Raw genomic sequence first — 26,405 nt, forward strand, 5'->3', positions numbered from 1 at the left:
GTCACTCAAATAACTGGAGACTTAAAAAAGGAACAATAACTAAAAATTTGCAAAAATATTATTTAGTAATATAAGACACTGTTTTTTCATTTAATTGAGTTAAAGAAAGAAAAAACAAACAAACAAATTGGTCCTGGACAAATTAGAGCACTTTTCTGTTGAACAGTGGGACAACATACCTGTCAACAGGTGCAGAAGTCTGACTGAGAGGAACAGAAAACACCTGACTGTAGTCGAAACATTAAAGGATTGTTCAACTAAACATTAGTTTATGAGTGATGTAATATGTAATAAATTATCTTATTTGTTTGCTTTTTTTAAAAAACATTCTATTGAACCAGAATTAGAAAATAATGTAATGATTTTCCACAACATTTTAATTTATTATTACTTTAGACAATTTCAGCTTATTTTACAGGCAGCTGTTTTTTTTCTTCTTTAATGAAAAGGTATGAATAAATATGAGCACAACTGTACATAACTTATTTCTAATAATGTCTGTAGGCAAGATTTAGATAGTAAATGGAGCAATTGCCTGAAATCCAATAAAGTCGAAATAAAACATCTCAGTTCTGCGGAAGTGTGTCCTGTCTATATAAAAATGAATGTGTACGTGTGTGTGGCCACGCCAGTCGAATACTGCTTGCATGTTTGTGAGCGGATATGGGTCATGGCCAGAGCAGCGCTCGGGCGAACCACTGGCCCTTCTCACTTTAGTGGAAAGAGGAGTGGAGCAGATAAGCTCACCCCATCCCCTTGTGCTGGAGAGGAGGGGGAGATAAGGGCCTTTTTCCCAATGCTACTGCTCAGGCAGGAGCCAACCGGGAGGATGCTTTGAACTGCTGCTTACTATCTGCTCTGCCTGGGAAAATTATGAACAGAGTGTCCAGAGAAACAAAAGGCTGATTGAGGGTCGCTGTGCTGTACTCTGGGGGGTAAATCACACCACTATCATGGGTCAGAGAGCACAAAGGGTGAGCGAGAGTATAAGAAAAGGGTGAGAGGTATCTTTCCTCTTGACTCTGGCTCCACTAAGTTTAGTGTTACAGAAGGGTTTTTTCGTGAGGGGGTGCAGTGGGGGGTTATTCCAAGTATAAATGAGTGATTTTATTTAAGGGAAACCACACATGAATACATAATACCTGCTCCTAGTCAGACAAACGCAGTGCACATAAACAAAAATATCACCGCAGTGGAGGTAACAATCTATTAATTTCTCAGGAGAAAGTTGAAATCTTCCCTTAATTTTTTTTTTTTTTTTTTTTTTGCTTTTAGCTTTTAGAGATGCATGCAGACATGCAGAAAACAAGCTTGACTTTGTACAGTCCATGTATTTTCCACAGGCCTGAATTATCGGGGACTTTGTTTGTACTGCAGATAAAATTAAGCAAACAGAGAAACATTAAGATGTGCACTGAGAGATAAGCACAGTAAACTGTTTGTAAGGGTCAGTAACCGTCCATAATCCCAGGCTGCTCACTTCTACATTCCTCCTCCGTCTGAACAACTTAACTGTCAAGATACTGAATGTAAACCCCAACCAGCCGACAGCCTGCTGAGAACTAACTAAGTGATCAATAAAAGGAGAAACAGATAAGAAAAAGCTCAAAAATAAACTGATCCTGATGGCAGAGGACTTCTGTCCTGTTTCACTAGTTGGACTTTTGGTTAAATGTACTCCTATATATGACAGGAGATCACCGTGTAAGAAGATAACCAACTGCTTTTCTTTTCATCCAAACAAATTATTAAATTAAATTATTACAACATTTTCATAGATAGTCTATTTGGTTACAGCTTATTATGTCTGTAGTCAGTGTGGATTCTTTAAAACACACACACACACACACACACACACACACACACACACAGGTGTTTGTACCTGTTTAAAGAGCTGCAGGTTGACCGCCATGGACAGGAAGTTCTTCATGGTGCTTGAGCGATGGTTCACAAAGCTCTCTTCGCAGAATGTGATTGGCTCTCCCTGTAGAGTCCACAGAGACATTATTGACACATATTAAAACAGACAATTAATTCCAACTCATTCCTTGTTGCTTTCTGATTGTACAAATCTATTTTCCATCGTGTTTTATCTCGTTAAATGCGCACGAGGAAGACGGCCACAAGCTTTAAACAAAACGAAATGTTTGTAATTCACACATTCATATCATGTGGATTATTATTAATATGAAATTATATTCGAAACAAAAAAAAAAGTTGCAACTGATTTCTTCAGTAATGGAAAAGAATAAAAAGAAAACTAGTGCAAAAGTGAGATGGGAGGGAAAATGGAAGGAAAAAGAAGAAGGAAGAGGATAAGTTTCTCAGAGAAAACAGTCTTCTTTAAACCAGTTCCCCTGGCAGTGCACACAAGATATACCCTGGACCAGATGACTGTGTCCCAGTAAACTTCCCAGTCCTCCCCATGAACACATTAGCACATTATTACTATTTCTTACATCATGTCTGTTGGCCTGTGAGCTATAGCCACGGCGGATGACAACAGAACCACTCCAGGCCAATCACACGCTGCCCTCCAGTCATTTCCAATTCATGTTTTCTCATAATTAACATAATTCTCACATATTTCAATGATGCTCTAAATTCTTCTGAAGTAAAACAATGTGCTTTGTCTGTTCTAGGCTACAAGCACAGCGTGGCACATAAAAACAACTTAACAACACTGGAGACTAACCCCATTTTCAGGGATGGGCGGATGATACCAGTGGCCCAAATTACATCCCAGGAATAAAGCTCCACTTACATCACAAAAAGTTTTTAAGGCCTATTTTCTCTTTTATAGTTGAGTTGAAAGTAGTCTGACATAAAGTTTAATCAGCTTTGGCCTCCACAGCCTTGGATCACACTGCAGCGAACAAAACTGAAAAGTATGATGAAAAGCTAAACACAATGTGAAAAAACACTTGCCAGCGGTCTCCAAAAACCTTCAGCTCACCAAGACCTGCAAATAATAACCTGTATTGCTGCAAGAAGCTCAACAACTCAAAAAGAAGGTGAACAATAACAAGGTGAGCTGTTTTACCTGATGTCATGGATGAGAAATAACAGAGGATTAGTGGGAAAAGCAGTCATAAAAAAGGAAGAAAAAAAACCCCCAAACCTTGAAGATTATTAAGTTAATTTTCATATTTTGTGTCTGAATTACAGAAACACAGGATCCACTAATCATTGACCAGTTTTCCAGAAAGCCCTCAGGTTTAAGGAGGAGGTTGCTTTTAAACACTGCTCAGGCTTTACAATGCTTCTACTGGAAAGTGTGTTGGGCTTGAGAGAGATATGAATGAGTCATTTTACTTTTATATTCAACATGACGAATCAGCCCTACTTATTAACCTCCTCCAAGGCCGCTACGATCGGTTTTCAGGGGAAATCCATACACACTTAACACTCAACAATGAAAATGTTTTATTTTGTTGGTTTCAATAAACTCTACACTTCTATTTATTATTATAAAATGTACATGTCACACTCTTCTTTACAAATAATTTTAATGTATGCATTCAAGCTTGCAGCCATTTGGAAAATGGACCAAAACAGCCAGACCAAAGCAAATTACACACATTATTGCACATCTATAGAGATAAAGATGCACCATACAGGAAGTTTTAAATGAATAACAAATGAAAGAAATTAGGGCCGTGACGATATGCTTTTGTCCCGATTCAATTCGATTCCGATTTTTCGGGTGCCGATTCGATTTAAATTGCAATTCTCAAAATTCTTTGATATTGATGATTTTCGTTGATTAAAAACCCCGAAAAATTTATAAAACCTTTTTTTGCTAGTAATTTTTCTTGATTTCAGTTAGAAGAAAACAACACAGTAGCCAGACCATCATTCTGCTGCTATAATGCCCAAGAAGACAAGCAAAAAGATCAATAAAATCAATAAAAATGACAAAAATCTATATTAGATTAATTTTATTTCATTGAAAAAAAAATCGATTTTAAAATTGTGAAACAAAAAAAATCCCGATTTTTGATTTTTCGATTCGATTTTCCCACCCCTAAAAGAAATGTGGTGTTACCCTACTTTTGGTAACTTCTGCTCAGATGGCCGGGGTTGACAGACAGATTTGATTTAGAGATTTGATTTGATCTCTATAAATCACCAGTGTTTATGTGATTACAACACAACAAAGGGCGCTATGGTCTTTGTTTAAAATGATGTGTAACTGTATTGCATGAGTGTGTATTAAAGTGTGTGTTCATTGCAGATTTGTGCTTTCCGTTTTGTATTGGATGAATTATTTTTTTAATTTTCATCAACATTTTTTCTGGAAACTTTTTCCTTAACCAAAGTGACATCCAGTACCAGTCAAAAGTTTGGACACACTTTTCCTTTAGCTGTAATATGAAAGCGTGTCCAAACCTCAGACTGGTGCTGCTGGTACTGCTGGTACTGCTGGTACTGCGTGTGCAGTCACACTAAGAAAATAATTATCACATCTTGCTGGATGATCAGAACTGGCTGCATGCCTAGATCAGTAAAAATTTAGCTAATTCCGCCCCCTTAGTCATACTACAAATCACACATCTATGAAATATGCACATCCACTTAAAAGCTGGCTTCATCAGTGGCGGTAAAAACTCATTTGAATTGCTATTTCAGGCTCGTTTGTCAGAGATGTGTAGTACGCTGAGCAAGTGAGAAGCACCTGGGTGCAGCATCGACATAAGCTGAAACTGATGACCTAAGAATCCTCATATAATCAGCTGATTGCTTCTCAGCTCATTATCATTTTCCAGTTTTGTTTCACTTACAACTCAGCAAGACTCTCTATACATCCATACCCCTCCTTCTGTTCAGGCATATGGGTGTGTGAACCACACAGCTCAGCTCTGTCTAGGAAGATCTTCCTTTTTCAGCTTACAGCTTGATATTGCACAAATTTCAGAACGCAGAATATCTTTTGTATCTCCATGAAATCAGAGGTGCTGTTTATGTATTAGCATGTATGCTCAATCCAAGGCTTTTATACAGACCACTGTGAGCGTGAGCAAACTGAGAAATCACTGCATGTTGTGCTCAAACACAAACATCTCGCATCTCAGCGCTTGTGTCAGAGGGGAGGCAGTTTGTTCGTATACTGTCTGTATACAGAGAAAAAAAGAGACAGCATCAATAATGTAGCATCTTGACTCCAGGAGTCCACAAAGTCCAATTAATCTCAAAGCCAAAGGAACAAAGGCTTTGCTATTTGACAAACAGGACATGGTGTAGTTTGCTCTGCTCTGACTCAGACTTGATAAGCAGAGAAGATCTCGAAAAGAAATGTTAGGGGGGCTTAGTAAAGGAGAGTTAAACACCAAAGGTGGCTAAAAGGGATCTTCAAAGGGAACGTTCTGACTCTTCTTAGCCCCTCTGACATTTTACTCCCTCAGACAGGCCCACCGTAGTTCAGCGATCCGACTGTAAACACACCTTTTACCCATATGCAAAAATACCTCAGACTAAACAGACGCAAGCAAAGTTCATCTCTTTTCATCTTTAGTGAGACTGGTACTGTTTCATTCATTCATTCATTTTTTATTCCACTTAGTCTAATTCAGAGCTGCAGGGAAGCTGGAGCCTATCCCAGCAATCATCAGTCATAAGGCAGAGCAAACTCTGGACAGGTTGCCAGTCCATCACAGGACCAACACAGAGAGACAACCAACCACTGGAGCTCACATTCACCCTCAGGGAGAAGTTAACCCCACACGAATGCCTTTGGACTGTGGGAGGAAGCTGGGGGACCCAGAGAACCCACACATATACAGGGAGAACATGTAAACTCCACCCAGAAAGGCCACTCTGCTGTGAGATTTGTACTGTGTGCTACAAATAATAAAGAGATAATATGTCATATTAATGTCTGAACTGTTCTGATTAAAACCTTAAATATAAGCAATAATGCATGTTTTGCTCATATATGTACAGAGGAAGTAAAATCTCTGAATATGAGTAAGTTTATTTGCTGCCTTTCATACAAATTATCAACAAATTTTATTTATTTAAACTTTATGAGGTTGTTAAATCAAAATATATTTGTACTGCAGTTTGTACATCCAATACAGAAGACAGAGCATAAACCAAGCTGCACAACAAATACTGTACCCTAAAACCATAATCGATAAATTACTTATTTTTTTATTTGAATGAAATTGCCATCTGGGTTTCAAAAACGCAACTGGAAACCTTTTCACTTGTTTTGTGACTGAAGTATATGTAAAGAGGAGTGTATAAAACCGCAATGTGCCATTTATAAAAATCATTAAAAGCGTTTGTCAGGTGAAGGAATTTAAACTTCACACATCAAAGTTCATCATACTGTCAGGGCACCAGTCAGCGACTGGTTGATGATACTGGATTCTTACAGGTTTATATCTGAGGGCATCCCGGTAAGATCCAAACAGGGCGGCCTGCGTTCTGAGGAAGGCCCTCGCCACGCCGCTTCCCGTTGCTGTCGACTGCTTCTTCAGCTTGCTCTTCAGAGAGGACACCTGGTGGAAAGCACGGATAGAGAGAATGGGAGAGAAAAAAAAAAGATGGGAAGTGACAGAGAGAGAGGTTTGGGGAGGGGGAGGGGGAGGGGGAGGGAGAGAGGTAGATGGGGTAAAAGTTAAATTATCACCTCTGAAATTGGTGGAGAAAACAGCCAGCTCATTCTGGGTGTGAAGTATCACATTTGCAGGTCATCTCCAAAAAAGAAGAAAAAAAAAGAGAGAGAGAAAGAAGAGAAAGAGAAGAGTCTCAGCCCTTCCTGCAAGCTTATCTGTTGTGCTGCCGGGAGCACCTGCTGCTTTGCTAATTGAGCAGCACATAGAGGAGGTGGGAGGGAAGGGACCAAAGAGAGGAAATGGAAACTCGCATCTTTGCTCTTCCTCTCTCAGCCTCTCTCCTCCCCCATCACCTTCTCTCTTTTTCATTTCTGCTTCCACGTCTTACTCTCCTTCCCTTTCTATCCAGTCCTGCTGTTTTCCCCCCTCCCCTCTTGGCTCTCCCGGACTCCCTCTAGAAGGAGATTCTTGACATAAAACGTATTTAATTATTTCCCCCTCTCTCCTGGCTCTGTCTCCAGGACTCCAGGCGAGAGTGGAGGAGCAGCAGGCCTGAGCTTGTTTCAGGATGACAAAAGACTCACCCTGGACACCGGGCCCTGGGGAGTCTGGGGAAGGAAGTTGTCAAGAGGCTCTCCTCACCTGCTCAGCAGTGGTCTGACTGTGCTGTAGCAGAGTGAGGAGGAGGCAGAGATACAGTAGTGATGTCATGTAGTGAGGGACTGAGTAGACTGTGCCAGCTTTTCACAAAAGCTCATCATTTGATTGGCTTGTTTTGGAGCTTGGGATTGCTGCGGGCCGTTAGCTGTAATAAAAGATCCAGTTGTTACTTTAAAAGAAAAAAGAAAGCAGTTGAACTTGGCAGCGAATCAGAAAGCTGTGATTCCTAATTTTGACATATTTTTAAATGAATATTCACAAGTATTGCTCTCTGCATCTCTTTCAGTGCAAATGTTCCAGTAAGTCGAAAGAAATGAAAGTTTTGCACATCATCTGGGCAGACTAAATCAAAGATTTACCAGATTAGACCGTTCCGCTGTCTTACAACCCCTTTCTTTTTCCTGAATAAAACTATACATTCACAGCTGCGGTGTGTTCAAACAACCACAAACTGAGCAAATTAACATTTTCTTTTTGCAGTTTGATTATTAGATTCACTACTGCATTTAAAGTTTTAGTGATCCATTCAGTCACATCTTAAAATAATACGTGTTTTATGTGTGTGCTTCAGTGTGTATGTTCTCCATGCAACTGTGGTTATTACCCGGCTGTGTTTGTAAAGCAACACGTGCATCAGTTCAAGCACACTACTTAGTTTTAATGCAACAGTTGGGGAAAAAAGATAAGAATGATGTGAGAAGAGCGTATATAAATGAATGAATGGATGAATAAATGAAGCAGTGTGCGTCTTCCTTTAAAAGATCTAAGATCGTCTGCAGTGTGATCAAATTTTGACCGAGTGTATTTCAATCAGAGGTGGTTAAATATATCATGCTGTGAAGCGGCAACGTTAGGCCGATATCACAGCCTGGCGTCTGCAATTAGCTTCTGGAATACTTGAGGGAGGGGAAGCAAAGTGTGAGCACAGCACATACAGAGGACAGCCTGGGAGGAACAGAGATGCAGAGAGACAAAGGAGGAAAGTGAGACAGAGAGAGTGGCAGTCTTAAACTGGGACAAAGACAAAACGAACTGTGTTGATTCCTCTCCCCTGGGCTTTCTCACTCTCCATAATGTCCCTGTGCTGCCATTGCAAATGCTCCCAGGCATCAAACAGAAAGTTTATCACGGTTAAATTAACAAGTGTCATCTCCATATTCACTCATTGTACTAAATGCTTTTATGTTTATGTAAAAACCCTTTCTGGAATTAATATTTCATGTTTATGTGCATTTTCCCCACTTTTTCCCTCCCCATCCTTGCAAATCATTAAACTGTCTTTTTTTTTTTTTTTTTTTGGTGGTGATGGTGGTGGGGAATCAAAGCGAACACATTGTCAGTCTAAGAGGGGGAGGCATACCCCAAAGACTGTCAGCGCAGACGGGATAGTTGAGTTTACTCTGCACACAGCAGAGTTCTGTACAGCGGCTTTGAACGGGTGAGAGCACTCCAGTGGCAAACACTTTTTAATGAGGCTGGGACACAATCACTTGTGTTTTGGTTCCCACTGTTATAAAAAGGCGTGATGGAGCGATGAGTTCAAAGTTTCACCTTTATTCTCCAGAAAGATAAAGTAAGAAAATAAATAACCTAATGAAATTGTCACATACACTAAATCAAACACAGTCATAGTGCATGAGAACGAACATAGTTTTGACTAATAGAAATCAAAGTGCACGCCACAGCGCGCTCCTTTAAATTCCTGACACAAAAAATAAATGTGTATTTAGTAATTGGGTTTTGAATATGGCGCCTACACCACAATCATCAGGTATGCCTCTGTGGTAATGGCTCTGTCAAGCTAATTAACTTCTACAGTTTGAGTGAAGCTAACGAGATGCGTACAGGCATCAGAGGAAGGCCAGGCTCTACAGGTGATAACCCTATTTGGCAGTGACATTTTTTAGTGTAAAGTCACAGTGGCGGTGATGAGATCAAAGGCAGAGACTCCCCCATTGGGTCCAATTAGAACTATAGCATTGTACGGGGAAGGGGGTGGCAGGAGGAAAGAGGGGAGTGGGTGGCTGAGGGGAATGGAGGAAGAAAGAAAAAAAAAACTGTTGAGTTATGATATTCATAATCTATGCAGAGAGGCCTTTCCAGTACAGGTCTTCTCCCCATAGCTGTGATCTTTTCAATTTACATCAAGGGAAGATGGTCGGGGATGAAAGCGGGGCATCCAAGGCACACAGCCCACAGAGGGCAGACATGGGGCCTCATTAAGGCCCAGCCCAGACAGCCCCAAACAGAGTTTGAAGTGCGTCACATAAAGAGCATGAGGTCAAAGGTCGGACATAGAACAGATCTCCATTTAACTCTCCAGCTGGAGATGGTAATTAGCAGGTGCAATGTAGATCCCTGTCTGACTGTAAGGGATGACACCACTGTAGGTGACACCAGGCATCTGTGTGTGTGTGTGGCCATGGGTGTATGCACACAGGGCCATAATTCATTCATGTAGATGCAAACATCTATCAGAGATTCTAAAACACATCATACACCCATCCACTGAATAATGCAAATTGTACACTTCCACACATGCGGAGGCTTTTAAGGAATTTCCAAACAGACAGACTTCTTCTTCTTTACAACCGTTCATGAAGCAGCAAAAGATCCATGGCATGAAGGCTCAAGTTAACGCATCTTGATGCTGGACATCAACAATGTGAGTAAAACACAAGTGGATATAGCTGTGCTAAACTGATATATTATTCAGTGCTAAAAATCTAAATGTATCCTAAATAAAGATCTTTCTTTCAAGTCTTTCTTCTGACTGGATTGGATCAATGACTTGCTGATGTCATCATTTCTGCATCCATCAAATTTACATGGCGGGGCTGCACTTTAGGTTACAGACCAGAACTTATATGCACACAGCAACACAGTCTAGACAAAGCCACACACACCAACGGCCTGGAAAATCTTCACCATCAGCGAGCCCACAACTTGGAATACCTGAGAGGCCAAAGTGGAGGAAAAGCCATCAGCGTTGGGAGAAAGCTGACAAGTCCAGCTGAAATAGGCAAAGGAAACGTGGCTACACCTTTAGCAAGCAACAACATGGTCTTTAAATAAATTCATCTCATCTTATTATGCAACATATAGTGGAAGGTTTGTGTTGGATAACCATATGTTTATGTAGATTCATTAACTGGTTAAATAAAGTTGGACAAAGAGTGATTCCGATTTTGATTAATTGTATTTTTATAAGAAAGATCTGTCGACTAACTTGAGGCTTTATTTGTACGATATGTCAAAAAGAGAGGGCTCAGTGTGGTTTCAGGCAAACTTTTACAGACAATGTAAAAGTTTTTTAACAGTCAATGTTTTATGAATTTATCATTTAATTTTCAATCAAATATGCTGTCAATTAAAGCTCAAAGAAAGAAAGAAAATTTGCATCAGTGAGATTTAAGCTGGACTTGTCAGAGAAAAATTAAATCAGGCCGTCTCTGCTTGTGCACGAACACAAGCAATATTCCTAGAAAGCGATCAGAAACGCCGTCACAACTTTAAAAACATAAACCACTGCATAATCCATGAATTCCAGCTATTAAAAAAAAACAAAACACAAGAAATAAAACAGCCTGACTGACAATAAATTAACTTTTATGTAAATGTACCAAAGAAAAAAGAATTAAATTAAAGAAAAAAAATTACATTCAGATCCTGAATATATATTTACAATTTTACACAAATTTTTTAATGAAGCATGGCAAACCCTAAATAATGACCCCAACACTTGTCTGTTGTTTAAAAGGAAAAAAAAAAAAAAAAGGAAAAAAAAAAAAAGTTGAGTTTTCTCTTCACAAAAAGAGTGTTTTGTTTAAGATTCTGTCCAGGGAAAGAAAGCCATGGGGATGCAATTAAAGAACTACAAAGAAAAAAATAGTTATGAAAATCTCCCACTTTCTTTTGATGTGCTGCAGTCTGAGCTGTACAAACACGGCACATGAACAAACACACACATATACACACAGATCTTAAAGAAACAGAGCAGACAGTATACTTTTAACACTTGCATACATGCACGCAGAAACATTCAGACTTAGAATAAAAAAATTCATTCATTCGGCTACAATTAAATCTTACAAAGTTGATTTTTTTTTATCTCGATGAACCTTTTTTCTAACTGCAATAAAGCACAACAACAGATTATTACGTCAATAGAGTAGAAAGAATTCATATTAGTCTGAGGTATGAAAACAACAACAACAAAAAAAGATTTCACTGAATCATAAATTACCAAGACAAGAAGAAATTCATGTGTAAAAATGCACAAAAAATTTAAAAAGATTAATTATCGTCCACAAAAATATGTGTAATCGTTGACGTGAGAAGCAGATGCAATGCAGAGCATTCGTCAGGGAGAATGGAAAAAAAAAAAAGTGGGAAAGCAAAAGGGGAGAAAAAGCGCTTGTGTGTTTGTGTGTGTGTGTTTTAATAGGGCTGAGATTCTCCCCGGTGTGGGGTTACTTTGTCAAGCTGACCTCTTATAGCAGCTGAGCGGCTGAGTTTTGCATACATAATTAACTATAGCTAAATGTCATCTCTCGCTTCAATAACTATCGCAGTGGGTGTTGCTGCTCTCCCTTTTTGACTTCTAATCCAGAGTGAACCACCGGCAGAACGGCTATGTGAAAATGAAGTGCAGCTTTTAAACTCCACATGAACAAATGAAGGGCTGCTAACGTCGCAGCGAGAGCGTGCGCACAGTTCAGCATCATTTAAAACAATCACAGCCCATAAAGTAATGTTTTAAATGAGCAGATTTTGACATTCGCTGTCGGTAAAACACAAGCTCGATAACAAAAACAGCGTCAAAACCTGAATCTGTGTGCGGAGCTTGTCATTGTAAGTGTGGACTGTTTCTGATAAAGTACAGTCTGTAACTAAGGTGGAGCGACAACATTCCCAGCACTGAGCTACCATGTAGTTAGTGGAGCATGTGAGCTGCTTTACTGTAGGTGGCTCTGCTATACTGTTAAGATACGAGTAAAAAATAGGCTTCATCTAAAGCTGAAAACAGGCGATCTGGTGGACAAACCAAAAATCTGTGAGTAGTAAAAGTTTACTCCTGAACTAAATCTAAACACCACTGATGAACACGGCAGTCTGTAGGTGTGTCTGTGTGTGTCTGTGTTGCCTGCTGTCTGCTGTGGATGATGATGTAGATGTTCTCTGGAAACTGAACACCAAATTAAGGCTGCAATGTTTGATTAAGTTTGCCAGGTGATCTCAGGAGAGGCACGCAGACACAACCTCAACCCCCTCATTCATTTGTAAATCTCCAAATGCAGGCTTGAAATACAGGAAGTAGGTGTGTATGCTGTAAATTCCCCCCTTGATTGGGATTACAAATGATCAAATGTACGAGGGCTAGGAATGTATGGGTACACGGTGTCAGCAATGTAGCGAGAGGCAGAGAGGAGGAGAATAGAAGGAATTAGGCTGTGATGTGAGAGACAGAGCATCTGAAAATAAAGATGTAAGCAGCATTGTAGCACCTCACCTTGAATATGAGGCATAGCAAGAATAATACATAAAAAAAAAAAAAACGTCATTGGTATGAGATCAATGCCAGGATCAAATAAGAATCGGATTCAGTCACACATTGTTTGTTTTCAGAATTAACAGACTCCTAATTTGCTATTCTTGGAGACTTTTAATGACTAGGGAGGTAAACAACAACTTCTCCAACCAAAAGTCAATTATAAGTTTATCAGTACAATCTCTGTTTGCTGGAACAAAAGTAGATCTCACAAAAAGAAACAAAAATACCTTGATCTTCCAGCAGAAAACTGTAGGTTTTTTTTTTGTTTGTTTTGTTTTGTTTTTTTGCTTTTTATTGAGTATTTCTTCTCAGCGTGCTTGTCAACACATTGATTTTACTGACACAAGCATAGTCTCTGTGAGATTAACATTAATGCAGAAAAATAGTGAAACTCCCAGTTTAACTTCAGCAACCTTCAGATATGCAAAGTCCTACAAAAAATACGAGGCAAAATTTAAAGAGGTCCCAATTTTTCTGATAATACCACACTGTTTATTAAAATAACTTTTAGATTAAAAAAAAAAAAAAGAAAAAGAAAAAAAAACTGCTGTTTATTTAAAAAATGGAAAATATTTGGGATAAAAGGCTTATCTGCTTAGAATGACCTTTACTTCATGCTGGTCATGTTCTAAATAAAAAATACCAAAAAAATCTAAAAACCAAAATCCAAAGGAATTATTTTTCATTGATTTTTCTCTTTCTTAAAAACACCAAATTTCTACTAAAACACTATTAATGTTGAACCTTTGATTAATGTGGCATTTGCAATTTAGAAAAAAGGAAAAGCAGAAGTCACATGTAACTCTTACAAGTTTGTGGAATCCTTTTTAACCCGCGAGCAATTATTACTTCATTTAGATCTTCCCTTCTCTCGCTAAACGGAACCACTACTGGCTTGGTAGTATTTGTAATAGTCAATAAATCTGAAATATTAAGTGTGAAATTGTGGGAAAAGACCGTTAAGGGGCGGGCACTTGTGGGGCTGCAGTAGGGGGCCTGTCTGCAAGAGGACGGCTAATTCAGGACAACTGTGAACTCTGAACCTGCTAAAAGCTCGGCCACTGGTCAGCCGCGCCACGTAATGAACTCCACATGTGTTTACAGCCTCCACTGCCATAATTAGATGGATCTCTAAAGGTTTGTTAAAAATCAGCATCAGACTGCTTTGTTTTCCTTCATGGTTAGACTTAAAACAGAGACCAAAAATGGCCTGTGGCCCTTACCTTTTAATCCACTTCATGCTTTATATATTCATACAAAGTGATGCTGGGCTTTTAAAATGAGGATAAGCGTTACTTCATTGGTCTCAGGGCTTGGGTTTCACTCCGAATAAACCTCGACTGTTAAGTAGCCAGTGTTACAGAGAGAATTAGAGAGAAACGAAAAGTGATTTTAATAGCTCACAAATAACGTATGGCAGCTCAGCCCAGGCAGAGAATCACTCAGTGTTAATCAGAATTTCAGGCCCTAGTTCAACAATTTGCACAATGCCTCAAACATCTCCTTGTGTATAAACACGGGCATCAAATGTCATGTGGCACGTCCTCATCGCTAACAAGCAAACTAACAAGAGACCTGGAATTCCACTCAATTAGTACCTGCTCGCTTTGTTATTAATCTACTAGCCTCTGTGAAAAGATAAGAGAAGACAGGAGAGGGGAAAAAAATCTCTGAATGGGAATAAAAACAACAACAACAATTTGTTCTGATAAATATATTAATGCCAGGGAAGTTTCCGTTTCAGGTGTTGTAATTTGACATGATATGTGGGCTATGTTCTGTCATTAGTCAAGAAAAATTGGTGAGTCGGGGATCAAAGCAAAAAGGCACTGAGCCTGCCACTTAATTTATCACACAGCAAAGACAAAGGCTTTTTCTCTCTGTTTCTGTCGCTTTTCAAAAGCCCTGACTCTTTTTTATGACAAACTCAGTTTGCAATTTAATTTAGGGTTTCAGTCCCTTGGTGCAGGAAAGCAAGCAGGCAGGAAGCGAGAAGAAGGTACTGCAGCCAGACAGGCACACCGGCAAAGAAGCATGAGAAGCAAACAGCGGGTGCAAGAAACGTCCAGGCTGGCGGAAAGTACAGTGAGAGAGACAAGAAGGCAGACAGGTGCCATGAAAACCCAGCTTTCATAAAAGAAATAAGGCAGGCAGGCAGGATTGAAAGTAGGCAGAAAATGTTATAAAGTGTGGGAAAAAGTTCGCAAAGCAAAGAGGAAGGAGGGAAAGCAGGAAGTCGGCGTAGGCAGAGTTGCGCTAAATCAGGAGAAACGGAGAAGTGTGGGAGCATGAGCAGGTCTGAGGTCTGCTGGGCAGTGGACTGAAATATGTGCTGCTGGTGGAGCAGGAGTCCGGCAGGCAGTGGAACCTGAGCATCCACTGTTCGCAGCGTGGGTAATAGTGCGTCCACAGCCACAGCTGGGATCTTAGTGCCTCACAGAGGAGCTTTAATACACACACTGTGAGAACTAACTAAACAAACAGATTCCTGCTTTGACAAAGACAGGGGAGACAAAGCATGTGTGTTGTTCTTTATGGCTGCGGAGGTGTGCGTGTGTGTGTGTAAATGTGTGAGTGACCCCGACGCCATGGTGATGCTTCCTGCAGCACTGACCAGCGTCAGTGCTCCATTAATTAAAGAGACGATGTGCTGGCAGGTGGCTTCACTGCCCATACTGGTAATTGGCCCTTTCTTCCAACTATCTCCCCCCACAAAATCACCCATCTCTGCCTTTTCTTTTCTTTTTCTGCCTTGTTCCCTCCTCCTATCTCTTGCTCTCAGAAACGTGCCAGTGGGCAGGCAGAAATGCAAGACTTTGTGAAATAATGATTAGAATGGATGGAGATGAAGGGAAGGGAGTTTCACATTTTCCCACAAGCCTCTGATGGTCGGGGAATGCTGTTTGCCTTCAAGCGTCATGCGACGCGACGGGAGTTTACTTTAGACAGCCACAATCTGAGGAGCCAGAACTGCAGTCATTAATGATGTGGGGAGGGGACAGAACTATACTTTGACAAGTTTCTGGATGTGTATGCGTTTCTGCGTTAGTGTGTGTGTGTGTGTGTGTGTGCATGTGGGCAGAAATACAAGTGTAAGATTACGTTGGAGGAAAAGAGAATTTGTGTTCATGCCAGTGAGGCTGTTAATGTGTGTGTGTGTGTGTGTGTGTGTGTGTGTGTGTGTGTGTGTGTGTGTGTGTGTGTGTGTGTGTGTGTGTGTGTGTGTGTGTGTGACTCACCACGTCACTGGGCAGGTTGTGCAAGTCATCAAAAGGACTTTCCAGGGTGTTTGTGTCCACATTCAGAATGACCACGTCCTCCAGTGATCGACTTCGTACTCTCTGTAATGCAGCAATATACACAGAGAAAAGTTAAACTGTCTAAATAAAATAGTATGAGCCTATGAAGTATCTAAAATTTATAACAAAAAACAAAATAAATCAGTATTAAATGGTTGATTTTTAATCATATTTTTGCATAAGAAAATAAACCAAAGAATATATCATATGCTTATTAAATAATGATAATTATTAAGATTTTAAATTCATAATCGTCACAGCTGCATTTCCCTGCAGAGCGAGTCACTGAAAACCCAGAACAGAGAAAACCAGCAGCCGTATTTAAAACCAGTTATCACAGCTCTTTACGACTCTGAAGGAAAAATTACAGGTTGGAAAAAATATATATTAGAAAATCTTGGCGGTAACACGGCGACACATGCTCGCAAAATGAAGAACGACACCGAGAGGAAACATTTGGACTGTGCAAACATTTTCCACAGTACCAGAACCTCATGCATCAACAACAACACAGTGATGCTGTGCTGTGCGCATCCTGATGGCGACAAATTCAACAATTATTTCAGCGCGGTGCAGGAGGATGCAGGCAGGTGTGTGTGGGGCGGCGGCGGTCGGGGGGGGGGGGGAGGGGGGGGGGAGCATAGTGTGTGAATTTCTAGTTTGTCACTTTTGTGACAGCCTGTGCAGCGGAGGCTCACATGCTGATCTGGACTAATTATGTAGTGGCGGAAAGAAGGTCTGTCACGGATGCAGAGTGTGATAAATACTGCCACTGCCGCAACTGTCAGACAAGTATCACACACACACACACACATGCACATAAACACACATGGGCATTGCATTATATGTTTGCACATTTACACGTACACTCACAAATACACACAAACTAACACTCACACATGAGTGCAAATGTGTGCGTTCTTGCATCATGCATTCACACACAACAGCGGTACTGATGATGGCCTGCCCCCCAACCAACACGAGGCTTAACAATGGAGTAAAAAAGCTCTTTGTTTGCAGATGCTTTTTCTGGCTTTTTCTCTGTCTTTTGTACTTCTGGTTCAGAATGTGCACGAGCAGTAAAGAGATTAGAGAAGAGGAACAGAAAAAAAGGACTCACTGTGGGAGGCATAAAAAAAAAAAAATTACTGCCATTTCACAGATTCACTAAAACCAAAAGCTGCAACATTTAAAAAGAAAAGACAAAAATACACAACCAACATAAAGCTCAACACAGTTTAATGTGTTAGTGTAAAGTCTGTAATGTTAAAGCTTCTGCATGACATGGGAAAAGAATGCAGAGGTTTATGGTGTAAATTATAAATGCCCATCATGTACTCAGACTGATGTGATATTCCTCTACATACACATTTATAGGCATATACATACCTCCAGCAGACTAAGATGAACTCCCACAAAGTATGGCATAGGGGCGCTGTGGATGGAAAGAGTACAAATAAGTAAGCAGAGTCTGTATCAGATGGTTACATATTCTGTAAAATACAAACAGGAAGAGAATACTTTCATTTGTTTAATTACTAGCACAGTAATTCTACATAAAGGTTCTGGTGATATACTATCAATCTTTCCAGCCACTGATGAGATGAAAGCTACATAACTATGGGGCTTGTTTGGGCTGTTGCCTGTTTAATATAAATTATATTTCTCAAAAGTTTTGCTACCCTTGTAATTTTTAACAAAACAACAAAGTATGGCAAAAACGTCATATTTTAGATAATGGAAGGGTGAAAATAATATACAAACCACAGTAAAACTCAGGGACAAAAAACAACTAATCTAAAAGTGCTTTAATTTCGTATGATGTATCTAAATTTAGACAATATTATACATTCTAAATGCTGAAATAAAACAATAATAATAATGCAAAATGCTTAAAATGTTCCTTTTTCGTTCATAACAAGATATTTAATCCCAAAGTTTCAAAAAGCAGATTTTAAAACTGTAAAAAGATTGGGATTCATTTTCAAAGAAGTGTAAAAAGCAGATGTGTTGAGACAGATTTTTAAAAAAAAAAAAAAAAAACACTTTGCAGAGTTTTATTAATGCAATAATAATCTGCATAATAAAGTTTGTGGCAAAGAAATGTAGTTTTCCCAGGAAATAGAAGTAAAATCATTAAAAGCCATCAAATAACAGAAGCCGTTTTTATGATAAGGTTCACAGATGCAGTAAAAGAATCAGTTTTAGGTCATCGTATTCCTGGCTTGGGTAATTTTGAAGCAATGTGCTTGTAATCAACTTAGAGGAAGAGACAAACAAACAGCAGGCCTGTGGCTCTGCACCATAGCTGCTGTACAGCCCTGACTTTCACCAACTCAGATGTACCCTGCATACATAGAAAAACACAAAGGAGCAGTGAATATGATCTAATTATCTAATGCTGCATGGAAGACACTCCTGTTATTCAATAAGATGATGATGAGCCTTCACAGCGTGTTGAAAATCACATTTCACTGTCAGTGATGAACAGTTTCTTTAAGCTGATGTGTCCCTGATGGCAAAGCACCGTACCGTCCTGTAGGAGTTATCGGATTTAAAAGGAAAAAAAATGTTTCTTTTCTACAAGCGCACTTCCCCACGTGCACATTAAGCGTGAACTGATCTGAAGTTGACCTGAACGCATGTAGATTTGTAGCTGTTGAGCTGTTATTACTGCCCTCCATTCAGTTCCAATAAGTCCATTCAGGTTGGTTGGATTTTTTTTGTTGGATGGGTGGTAATGAACCCCGGAGAGAGATAAGATGATCAGAGTGTGGCATAAAATATTGAGCAAGGTGATCCCAACCGTTCATTATGTTTGAGGAGCCACACCAGAGCCGGCGCACCGCAGGAGCACGCCCAGGAACCCGGAGAACGAGTGGGAGAATGTGTGAACATGTGCGGCTGCACTTTTACACCGAGGTTTTAGTGGCTGAGCTTGATGCATAACTGCCGTGCATGGCATGATGTGCGCGTGTGTGTGTGTGTTTACATGTCTATGTGTCAGCTGTTCGTGTGGGAAAATAGGACACAGCGGTAGAAGGGGAAAAAAAAGGGAGGTAGAAATGTTTATTAGGATGGTATTGATCATATCTGAATGTGTGTGTGTGTGTGTGTGTGTGTGCGAGGTGGCCAGGCTTACCAGCAGTAGTCCAGAAGATGCGGGGGCAGCACAGGGATGAAGATGTGTTGCCAGTACATTGGAAAGAGCAAAGCAGCCGCACCGTGGACACATGCTGTTAACTACAGGGACAGAAAAAGAGCAGAAACACTCAACACAACTTTTCAAGCACAAAATCTATGAAAACAGAAGGAAAACTGTTTGTCCATGCTCACATATATTTCCTCAAGAAGCATCTTTAGGAAACAAACAAAAAAAATCACTTATTTCATCTAAATATGGAGCTCTTAATCTTGCACCAATTTATGCTTTCCACACTACTGACAACAATAAAGAATGACAGTTCTATGGTTGCTATTTTAATTAATAAAATAAAATTCTAAAGTTGTGATGAAGTTTGATCCCACTAAGGGGTCAGCACTGGGTAAATGCTGGTAAATATATGGATGACACTTTTCCTAAAATATAAAGACTTGAAAAAGAAACTTTTTTCACTAATGTCCTACGTTTGGCTGTTCAAACCTACAACCTGTAAGGTGTTGTTGGATGATAACAGACTAAAAGCTGAAGATCAGCCAGTTCACAGGAGCCCGTCAGGACACTCATAATGGACTAAAGACAGACGAGGGAAACAATGATGTGAAAAGAAAACTCTTAAAGGAGTGACCTTAACAAAAAAAGGAAACACGTTCCTTTCACACAGTAAACATACATTTCATGTTGTCCATTGTTGGTCATCACAACAACCTAAACAGTAATAATGCTTCTATGACACAATGCTGAGATCATCTTAAACACAAATTCAGAGTAACTTTGAGCACAAAATAATGCAGAAGTTAAAACCTTTTTTTTTTTTTTTTTTTTTTTTTTTACAGACTGACATTTAAATCAATGCCAATAAGGGAAGATTGTGCTTTGACCAGCACAGAAAACAACAAAAAACCATATCAGTGCTGACAGTAGCCGTAAAAATCCAAATTACCCCAACTGCTATGACTGAGAAATTAAAGAGAAAAATATGGAACAATTAACCTCTTTTTTTAACAAATAATGAGACGCAGTCATGTGAGGATGACATTGCTTTTCAAAAGACACTTCTTACATTGTCAAACCAATATTACAGACAGAATTAGAGTCATTGTCTCCCATTGTCTTAAAGCCTGCACACCCCTCTTGACATCCCATCTCATGAAAAGCCAGCTCTAGTAATGACCTGCAGCACACACAGACACACACACAGACACACAGACCCAGCAGGAGACAGAGGCGTTAGCTCATCCCCCAGATTAAAATAACATGATTAAATATGGAAAGAGAACAGAGGTCTGAGGGGCTCCTGCGGGACTTCATTAGGGCAAATTGCCAAAGAATGAAACATGAGTTAGCCAAGAGAGACTGTGGGCTAGGCCAATACCGCCGGGACCCCGGAGCAGCAGCCGCTGTTATACTGCTGCAGCTTCACAGTCAATGTGTGAAGCGGACACACACTATCACACACGCACAACTACCAGGAGACCCCCTGCTCACTGACACACACAGCGCCACAATTGACCGGCCAAAAGCGGGTGAGCTTGGTGACTGAAAACAACCGCTGGTTGAGTTGGAGGACGATGGCCCCACCCCTCTGAATCCAACCCTCAGATCACGCTTGGACGTCTGAAAGCTCACTACAAAAAACCGTGTATGTGTTTGTGTGTTTGTGCGCCTCCCTCTTTGCATGTTTGTTCTAACTACATTCATTTTTCATATTGGCCAGTAAATAAAATGCAATGATTTCTTTTTTTTCCTTATTGTCTCTCACACACAGTCCCACAATACTTAGGACTTAATCAACATTTAATTGGTGTCTTGCTCTGTGTATCTGCATATGCATATTTCTGCTTCCTGCTGTCTTCAAATGAAACAACAATGCCACGCTCCTGTCAGGATTAATTCCCTGGCAAACAGTTTGGGTTTTTTTTGTTAATTCTGAAAATAAATCAATGCTATGAATATTAATGGAGGAAAGTAAAGCACTCGGTGGAAAAAAGCGACTATCAAAACTATCACAGCCTCTTTCCTTCTCTGGAGTGATGATGGTAAAAGTCCATTAAATCGTGATGAAGAGAGGTCACCCATCTGCGGATCTACATACACATGCGCGCACGGGTTGTACATGCATGTGCATATGCACAAACTGAGTGAACTGCCAACAGGCTAGTGTATCCCTCCTCAGGGAGTGCGAGACAAGCCCCAGCCATTCGCTGGTACCAGGAGGTAATGGCACAGAACACCTCGCTAACCAACTCCAATTATCTCCACCAGGCCTCAAGGTGAGCCCCCCAACTGGTATGATTTACTCCCAGGTTGAAAGTGAAAAGAGGAGTCTTTCTGCCTCTCTTCTCAGGCTGGGTGGCTGGGGCTTGGGGGAGCCGGCTGGGAAGGGAGTCCGAAACTAAGATTATGATTTATAATGCAAATCTACATTTTAGTTTGCTTTTATTTTTTTTTATCTCCAAAGCGATGAAAGTAGCAATGTGCTTTAGATAAGGTAACTTGGACAGAACTCCACAGAAATTATTCACATTTTTGCTTGTTTATTTCGCATTAACACAAATCCCCGTCCTTGTCCAGGTTTTAGAACATGTGAGGCAAAAAGCAAATGGAAGATAAATTGAAAAGTAAAAAATTGTTCTCCTCTGTTTTTTCTTCTCTTTCTTCATTTAGAGAAGGGGGTGGGGTGGGGGGGGGGGGGGCTTCACATGAGAGTGGGTCATGAGAGGCTAAGGCTGATAAAATATTTGCCAGGCTGATAAATAATAGATGAGTGGAGCCAAATGGCTTACACGCTCCACAAAAGACCTGGGTGCTTAATATTCCATTCAATGGAGAATCACAGATACAGTCCCCAAGAACAAATACAGGATTAGGTGCTGGGTCCAGTCCTCGGGGACCAGGGCTCAGCCCAGTAATGAGGGGCTGCCTGCCTCTTACAGTGAGTGTGTGTGTGTGTGTGATGCATGTGGGTGTGTGTGCGTTGCCCCCTCCTTGGAGAGAAGCTAACCGATTATACAGCGACAGCCTGCTTCAAAAAGCAGTCAAGGTCTTTGGTTCTGCCCTGAGAGCTTTTTAGTGCGCTGTGGCTTAGACAGAAAGTGCCCACACTAACACTGGTTTTTCCAGACCCATTCAGTGAAACTAAAGGAAGGACGGAGGGAAAAAGACACAAACAGGCGCACATTGAGAGGAGGGGAGGACAAAGTCGGATGAGAAGATTGAAGGTTGAAGTGCAGAGATAAAAATTTGAGCTGAAACTTTGAGGAAACTGATGCTAAAAGGTCACACAGAAGTCACATCCATGTTTGCTCTATTTTCTGTACATGCTAACATGCTAACAGCAGCTTCTAAGCACTTAACTTCCTACTTTTTTTCTTTCATCACACACAAGACAATCAGCATGAAGTATGTCAATCAATTTAGATTTAAATAGGAAGATTATGCTTTAGAAAAACAGGCTAGTAAATGTGCTTTTCCTGCTGTGTTAATAAAGTTTTCTTTCCCACCTTTTACTGTTGATTCATAGCTGTTAGCGGCTCCTTTATATCCTTTGTATAATTCATGGTGGGAGACCATCATAAGACAAAAAGTACATTTTCCTTTTTTTCTCCACACTTGTTTGGAACTTTTAATTCTGCAACTTTTATGATGCTTACAGACTAATATACCAAAACTTTGAAGAATTAGCTCTTAAAATAGATAAAGCTAGTAAGTGCTTCTTCTACATTGAGGAGACAACTGATCTGAGTTTTAACAACTAAGTAAAGTTTGTTTATAATATGTGTAACTGTTCACTAGTTCACTCGCCATCAACCTCTACGTTCACATGTTGTTATATTTAGATTAACTCATCTCACAGCCTGAAAAGCAGCAAAGTCTTAAGCAGCCTGTTTCCATAAACCACCAGAGAGCTCTGCAAATGCTGCAAGTCTGAGCCCTGCGGACTTGGCCAGTGTTTCCACCCACATCATTATTCTTTACCTGAGCAACTGGACGTGCTAAAGTGAACAGCAGAAAATACTACATCATCTTCATATAATTTGCAAAGAAAGGAGGTATTTGATAGGAAATATGCCCTTTTAGCTGGCGGTTTTGTGCTCATTTTGATTGAAGAATCCTTTTTTCAACACAATCTACTGTACAGAGAGCAGAATGTGCAAAAAATGGGTGCTGCTGCAGGCGACGTAATTCAATTTGACAGGAGGAATGGTATCAACATAGTCGCTCTTGACCTCTTCACACCAGACTTAAACACTCGTTTCCCCTCAGCTAGCCTCTTATTTCAATTCTGCCCCGATGCATTTTTCCAAATTCAGTTCTCTCTTCTCTCACAGGTTTTCATTATTTATTCCATGCTTCCTGCTGTCCCTCTGTCCAATGCCACCTCTCCCACATTTATTCTGTTACTTTATTGCTATGTTGGCCTTTCCCCCTCCCCTCCCATGCAAAGAGTAAGTCACCAATTACCCACGTTCTGCTTTTCCCTGTGTTGACAAACGCAGGTGTCAGACCTGCTACAATGCAACTGTGCCACAAACAAGTAGGTGGCACTGGGAGAGAAAGAGAGGGCAAGGAGGACAATGCAGGTAACAGCTAACACCAGGCCTCCCACACATTCTCACACAACAGCCGACTCTCTCGCGGAAAGACAGAAGGCATAAGGTACAAACACCTGTGAGTCCAGACACCCACTATGTGCAGGTTTGTACATTCCACACACACCTGAAGACACATGGCATGGAGCAGAGATAGGTCTATTGAGGGGATGGTGGGGTGGATAGGAAAGAGGAGCTGGCGGGGGAGGATGTCCTGATGTTCTGCAGTTGCCCAACAACAGAGAGACATTAAGACTCCCAGGAAGAGGGAGGCAAAGTCAGAAAGAAAGAGAGGTGTAGTGAATGAGTGAGAGACAGATGGACAGAAAATAATATGTCACAGAGAGAGAATAACTGATATAGAGGGAGACGAGAGAGCCTGAGAGAAGTCAGGGAAAGAGAGGCGAGGAACAACAGAGGAAAAAGCTGGAAACAGAAAGACAGCTGGCACTCTAGGGCACGATGGATGGATAGCTCCTTGTTAGCATAGGCCTGACAGCCTGATGAGAGGGCTGCTGTCAGCCGGCGCTGCGGCCGGGCTGTGTGAGCCTGGGCGATAGGCTGGGCAGAGGCTGGCCTCGAGAGCTGGGGGGGCCCTCGGCAGATGAAAGACACAGGGGGTGGTGGGGGGTCCTCCCAACTGACTAGTTAGAAGAACGGCCGATGCAGCCCTATTATACGTTCCTATGACAAGGCAGCACGCACGACTGGCTCCCGCCTCTGCGCCACAACTAACCGGCTTTTAAAAACAGCGGTCCCGTTCACCGCCGGTCACGAAACAGCAATAAGTCAACTGGCGCATTGTTGTAAGATCATGATTTATTCCTTTGCTTTCGGCTGCTTGGGGAGACGTAGCTGCCATGTACCGACAGACTGACACGCTATGTTCACTGGGGGCTTAAACACAGCCAGCACCTAGAGTGGGCAGAATAAATGCTTACTATCTTCCACACATACTTTCACGTTATATATACACACATACACATACACACACACACACACACATATATATATATATATATATATATATATATATATATATATATATATATATATACATGTAGACGTGCACACTCATGTGTGTCTTTTCTATCTCCATCTTTTTACTATTCCCTGTTCCTCTCTGCTTGGCTGAGATGCTGGACAGGCAGCTGGATGCTACTAACGATGTTGCTAACAATACATTCTTTCATTCAGCTCCTATCTGTGGGGAGCAGAGGATAAAAACTCATCTGTCCATCCTGTGACTGATAGCACTTAATTTTAACAAACACTGTGACAAACGCTGACATCAATTATACGTCTCTCATCCTTTTAAGGTGTTTGATCACATGACGATGATGTGGATGAAGTAAAGTTTATATACACTTATTTGGTTACATGAATCATAGCAGCCATTTTCACTTGAACCAGAAGGTCAATCTACCCCAACAGCAAAAAATAACGCATCACAGGAGCGGTAATAACACTAGGCCTGCTAGTAATCCCAGTGGGGATGTGAAAATACCTTTATACTACAGTGGCTGACATATATCGCTACCAAACCAAAACACCTCTCCCTGAGGAAGATGGATGGATAGATGACTGGATGAAGAATTGCAGAGGATGAAAAGCTTATAGAGGTAAAGGTCTGACGAGGAGGCTCTTAAAATATCCTGTCGGCGTATATTTGTTATAAAAACAAGCCACGATTTGTCTTCAAGCTGCAGAAGACTGTAAATCACAGACAAAAATCACCTCCACCCCCCCCTTTCTTCCTGCTAAAAAGAAAAACACTCTCACCCCTGAGTCTGATAATTTACATCATGTACTGCTTGTGTCACAGCTCAGTGTGCTGCCTAAACCCGCAGCCGAGGTGCTGCTGGTCTGAGCAGCTGAGGGGAGACAGGTGAAATTCTCAGAAGGATGGGTAATCTTTACAGCTCTTCCTGATTATCGCTCCTACGGGAGACCTTGGGAACTGTTCCCTCCAGCACCCAACACCACCACAGGGCCCCCCGGCTGTTAAGCCTTCTGCAGAATTGGGAGATAGGATGGTAGGAGCGGCAACACCACAGATACAGAAAGAACTCGGATGACATCACTTCCCTCTCCCATCTCATCTGTCATAAACATTTGGCTCTGCCTCATCAGCCACGAAGATAACGGGGGGGGAGAGGATGGAATGAGGAACAGAGGGAGGAAGAGGGGGAGAAAAACACACAGAGTACCTCCCTCATACAGACAGAAGTAAATCTAAATTATTTTCGAGCTATTTTCGACGCATAATAACAGATAATTTAAGGCTTTTTGGACATTAATATTCTGCCTTTATATGAAACAAGCAGTCCCGTATAATCCATCTGAATCCCACAGTTTGTCAGAGCTCGCTGCTGTCTGCAGCAAACGGAGAAAGCTTTAATTCTCTCTGTGCAACTATCGCAGCCATGTCAAATAAATATTCTCATCACACTGATTGTGGTTTGATATCTTGCTGGAATATTGATGAGCGGAATCAAGTTCAATCTATTAAACAGCCCTACATTTAAGTTATATACAGTTTTGGGTGGCTAATCTGGTGTCAGAATTTGATATGAA

At 40.8% G+C, this 26,405-nt stretch overlaps 1 protein-coding gene across 1 annotated transcript in view; it reads right to left on the bottom strand.

The window, feature by feature from the left end:
• The window catches only part of dennd1b (DENN/MADD domain containing 1B), a 105,561-nt gene that overhangs the window by 20,980 nt on the left and 58,176 nt on the right, over positions 1-26,405 (bottom strand). Inside the window, exons 11-15 of the mRNA XM_079245010.1 lie at positions 19,219-19,319; positions 17,466-17,511; positions 16,017-16,118; positions 6,381-6,506; positions 1,883-1,984 (exon numbers count right to left, since the gene is read on the bottom strand). Of these exons, the coding sequence (XP_079101136.1) occupies positions 1,883-1,984; positions 6,381-6,506; positions 16,017-16,118; positions 17,466-17,511; positions 19,219-19,319 (477 nt within the window). The remainder of the gene's footprint in view (positions 1-1,882; positions 1,985-6,380; positions 6,507-16,016; positions 16,119-17,465; positions 17,512-19,218; positions 19,320-26,405) is intronic.

The sequence above is a fragment of the Telmatherina bonti genome (genome assembly GCF_933228915.1).
Source record: "Telmatherina bonti genome assembly, chromosome: 8".
Classification (NCBI taxonomy): domain Eukaryota; kingdom Metazoa; phylum Chordata; class Actinopteri; order Atheriniformes; family Telmatherinidae; genus Telmatherina; species Telmatherina bonti.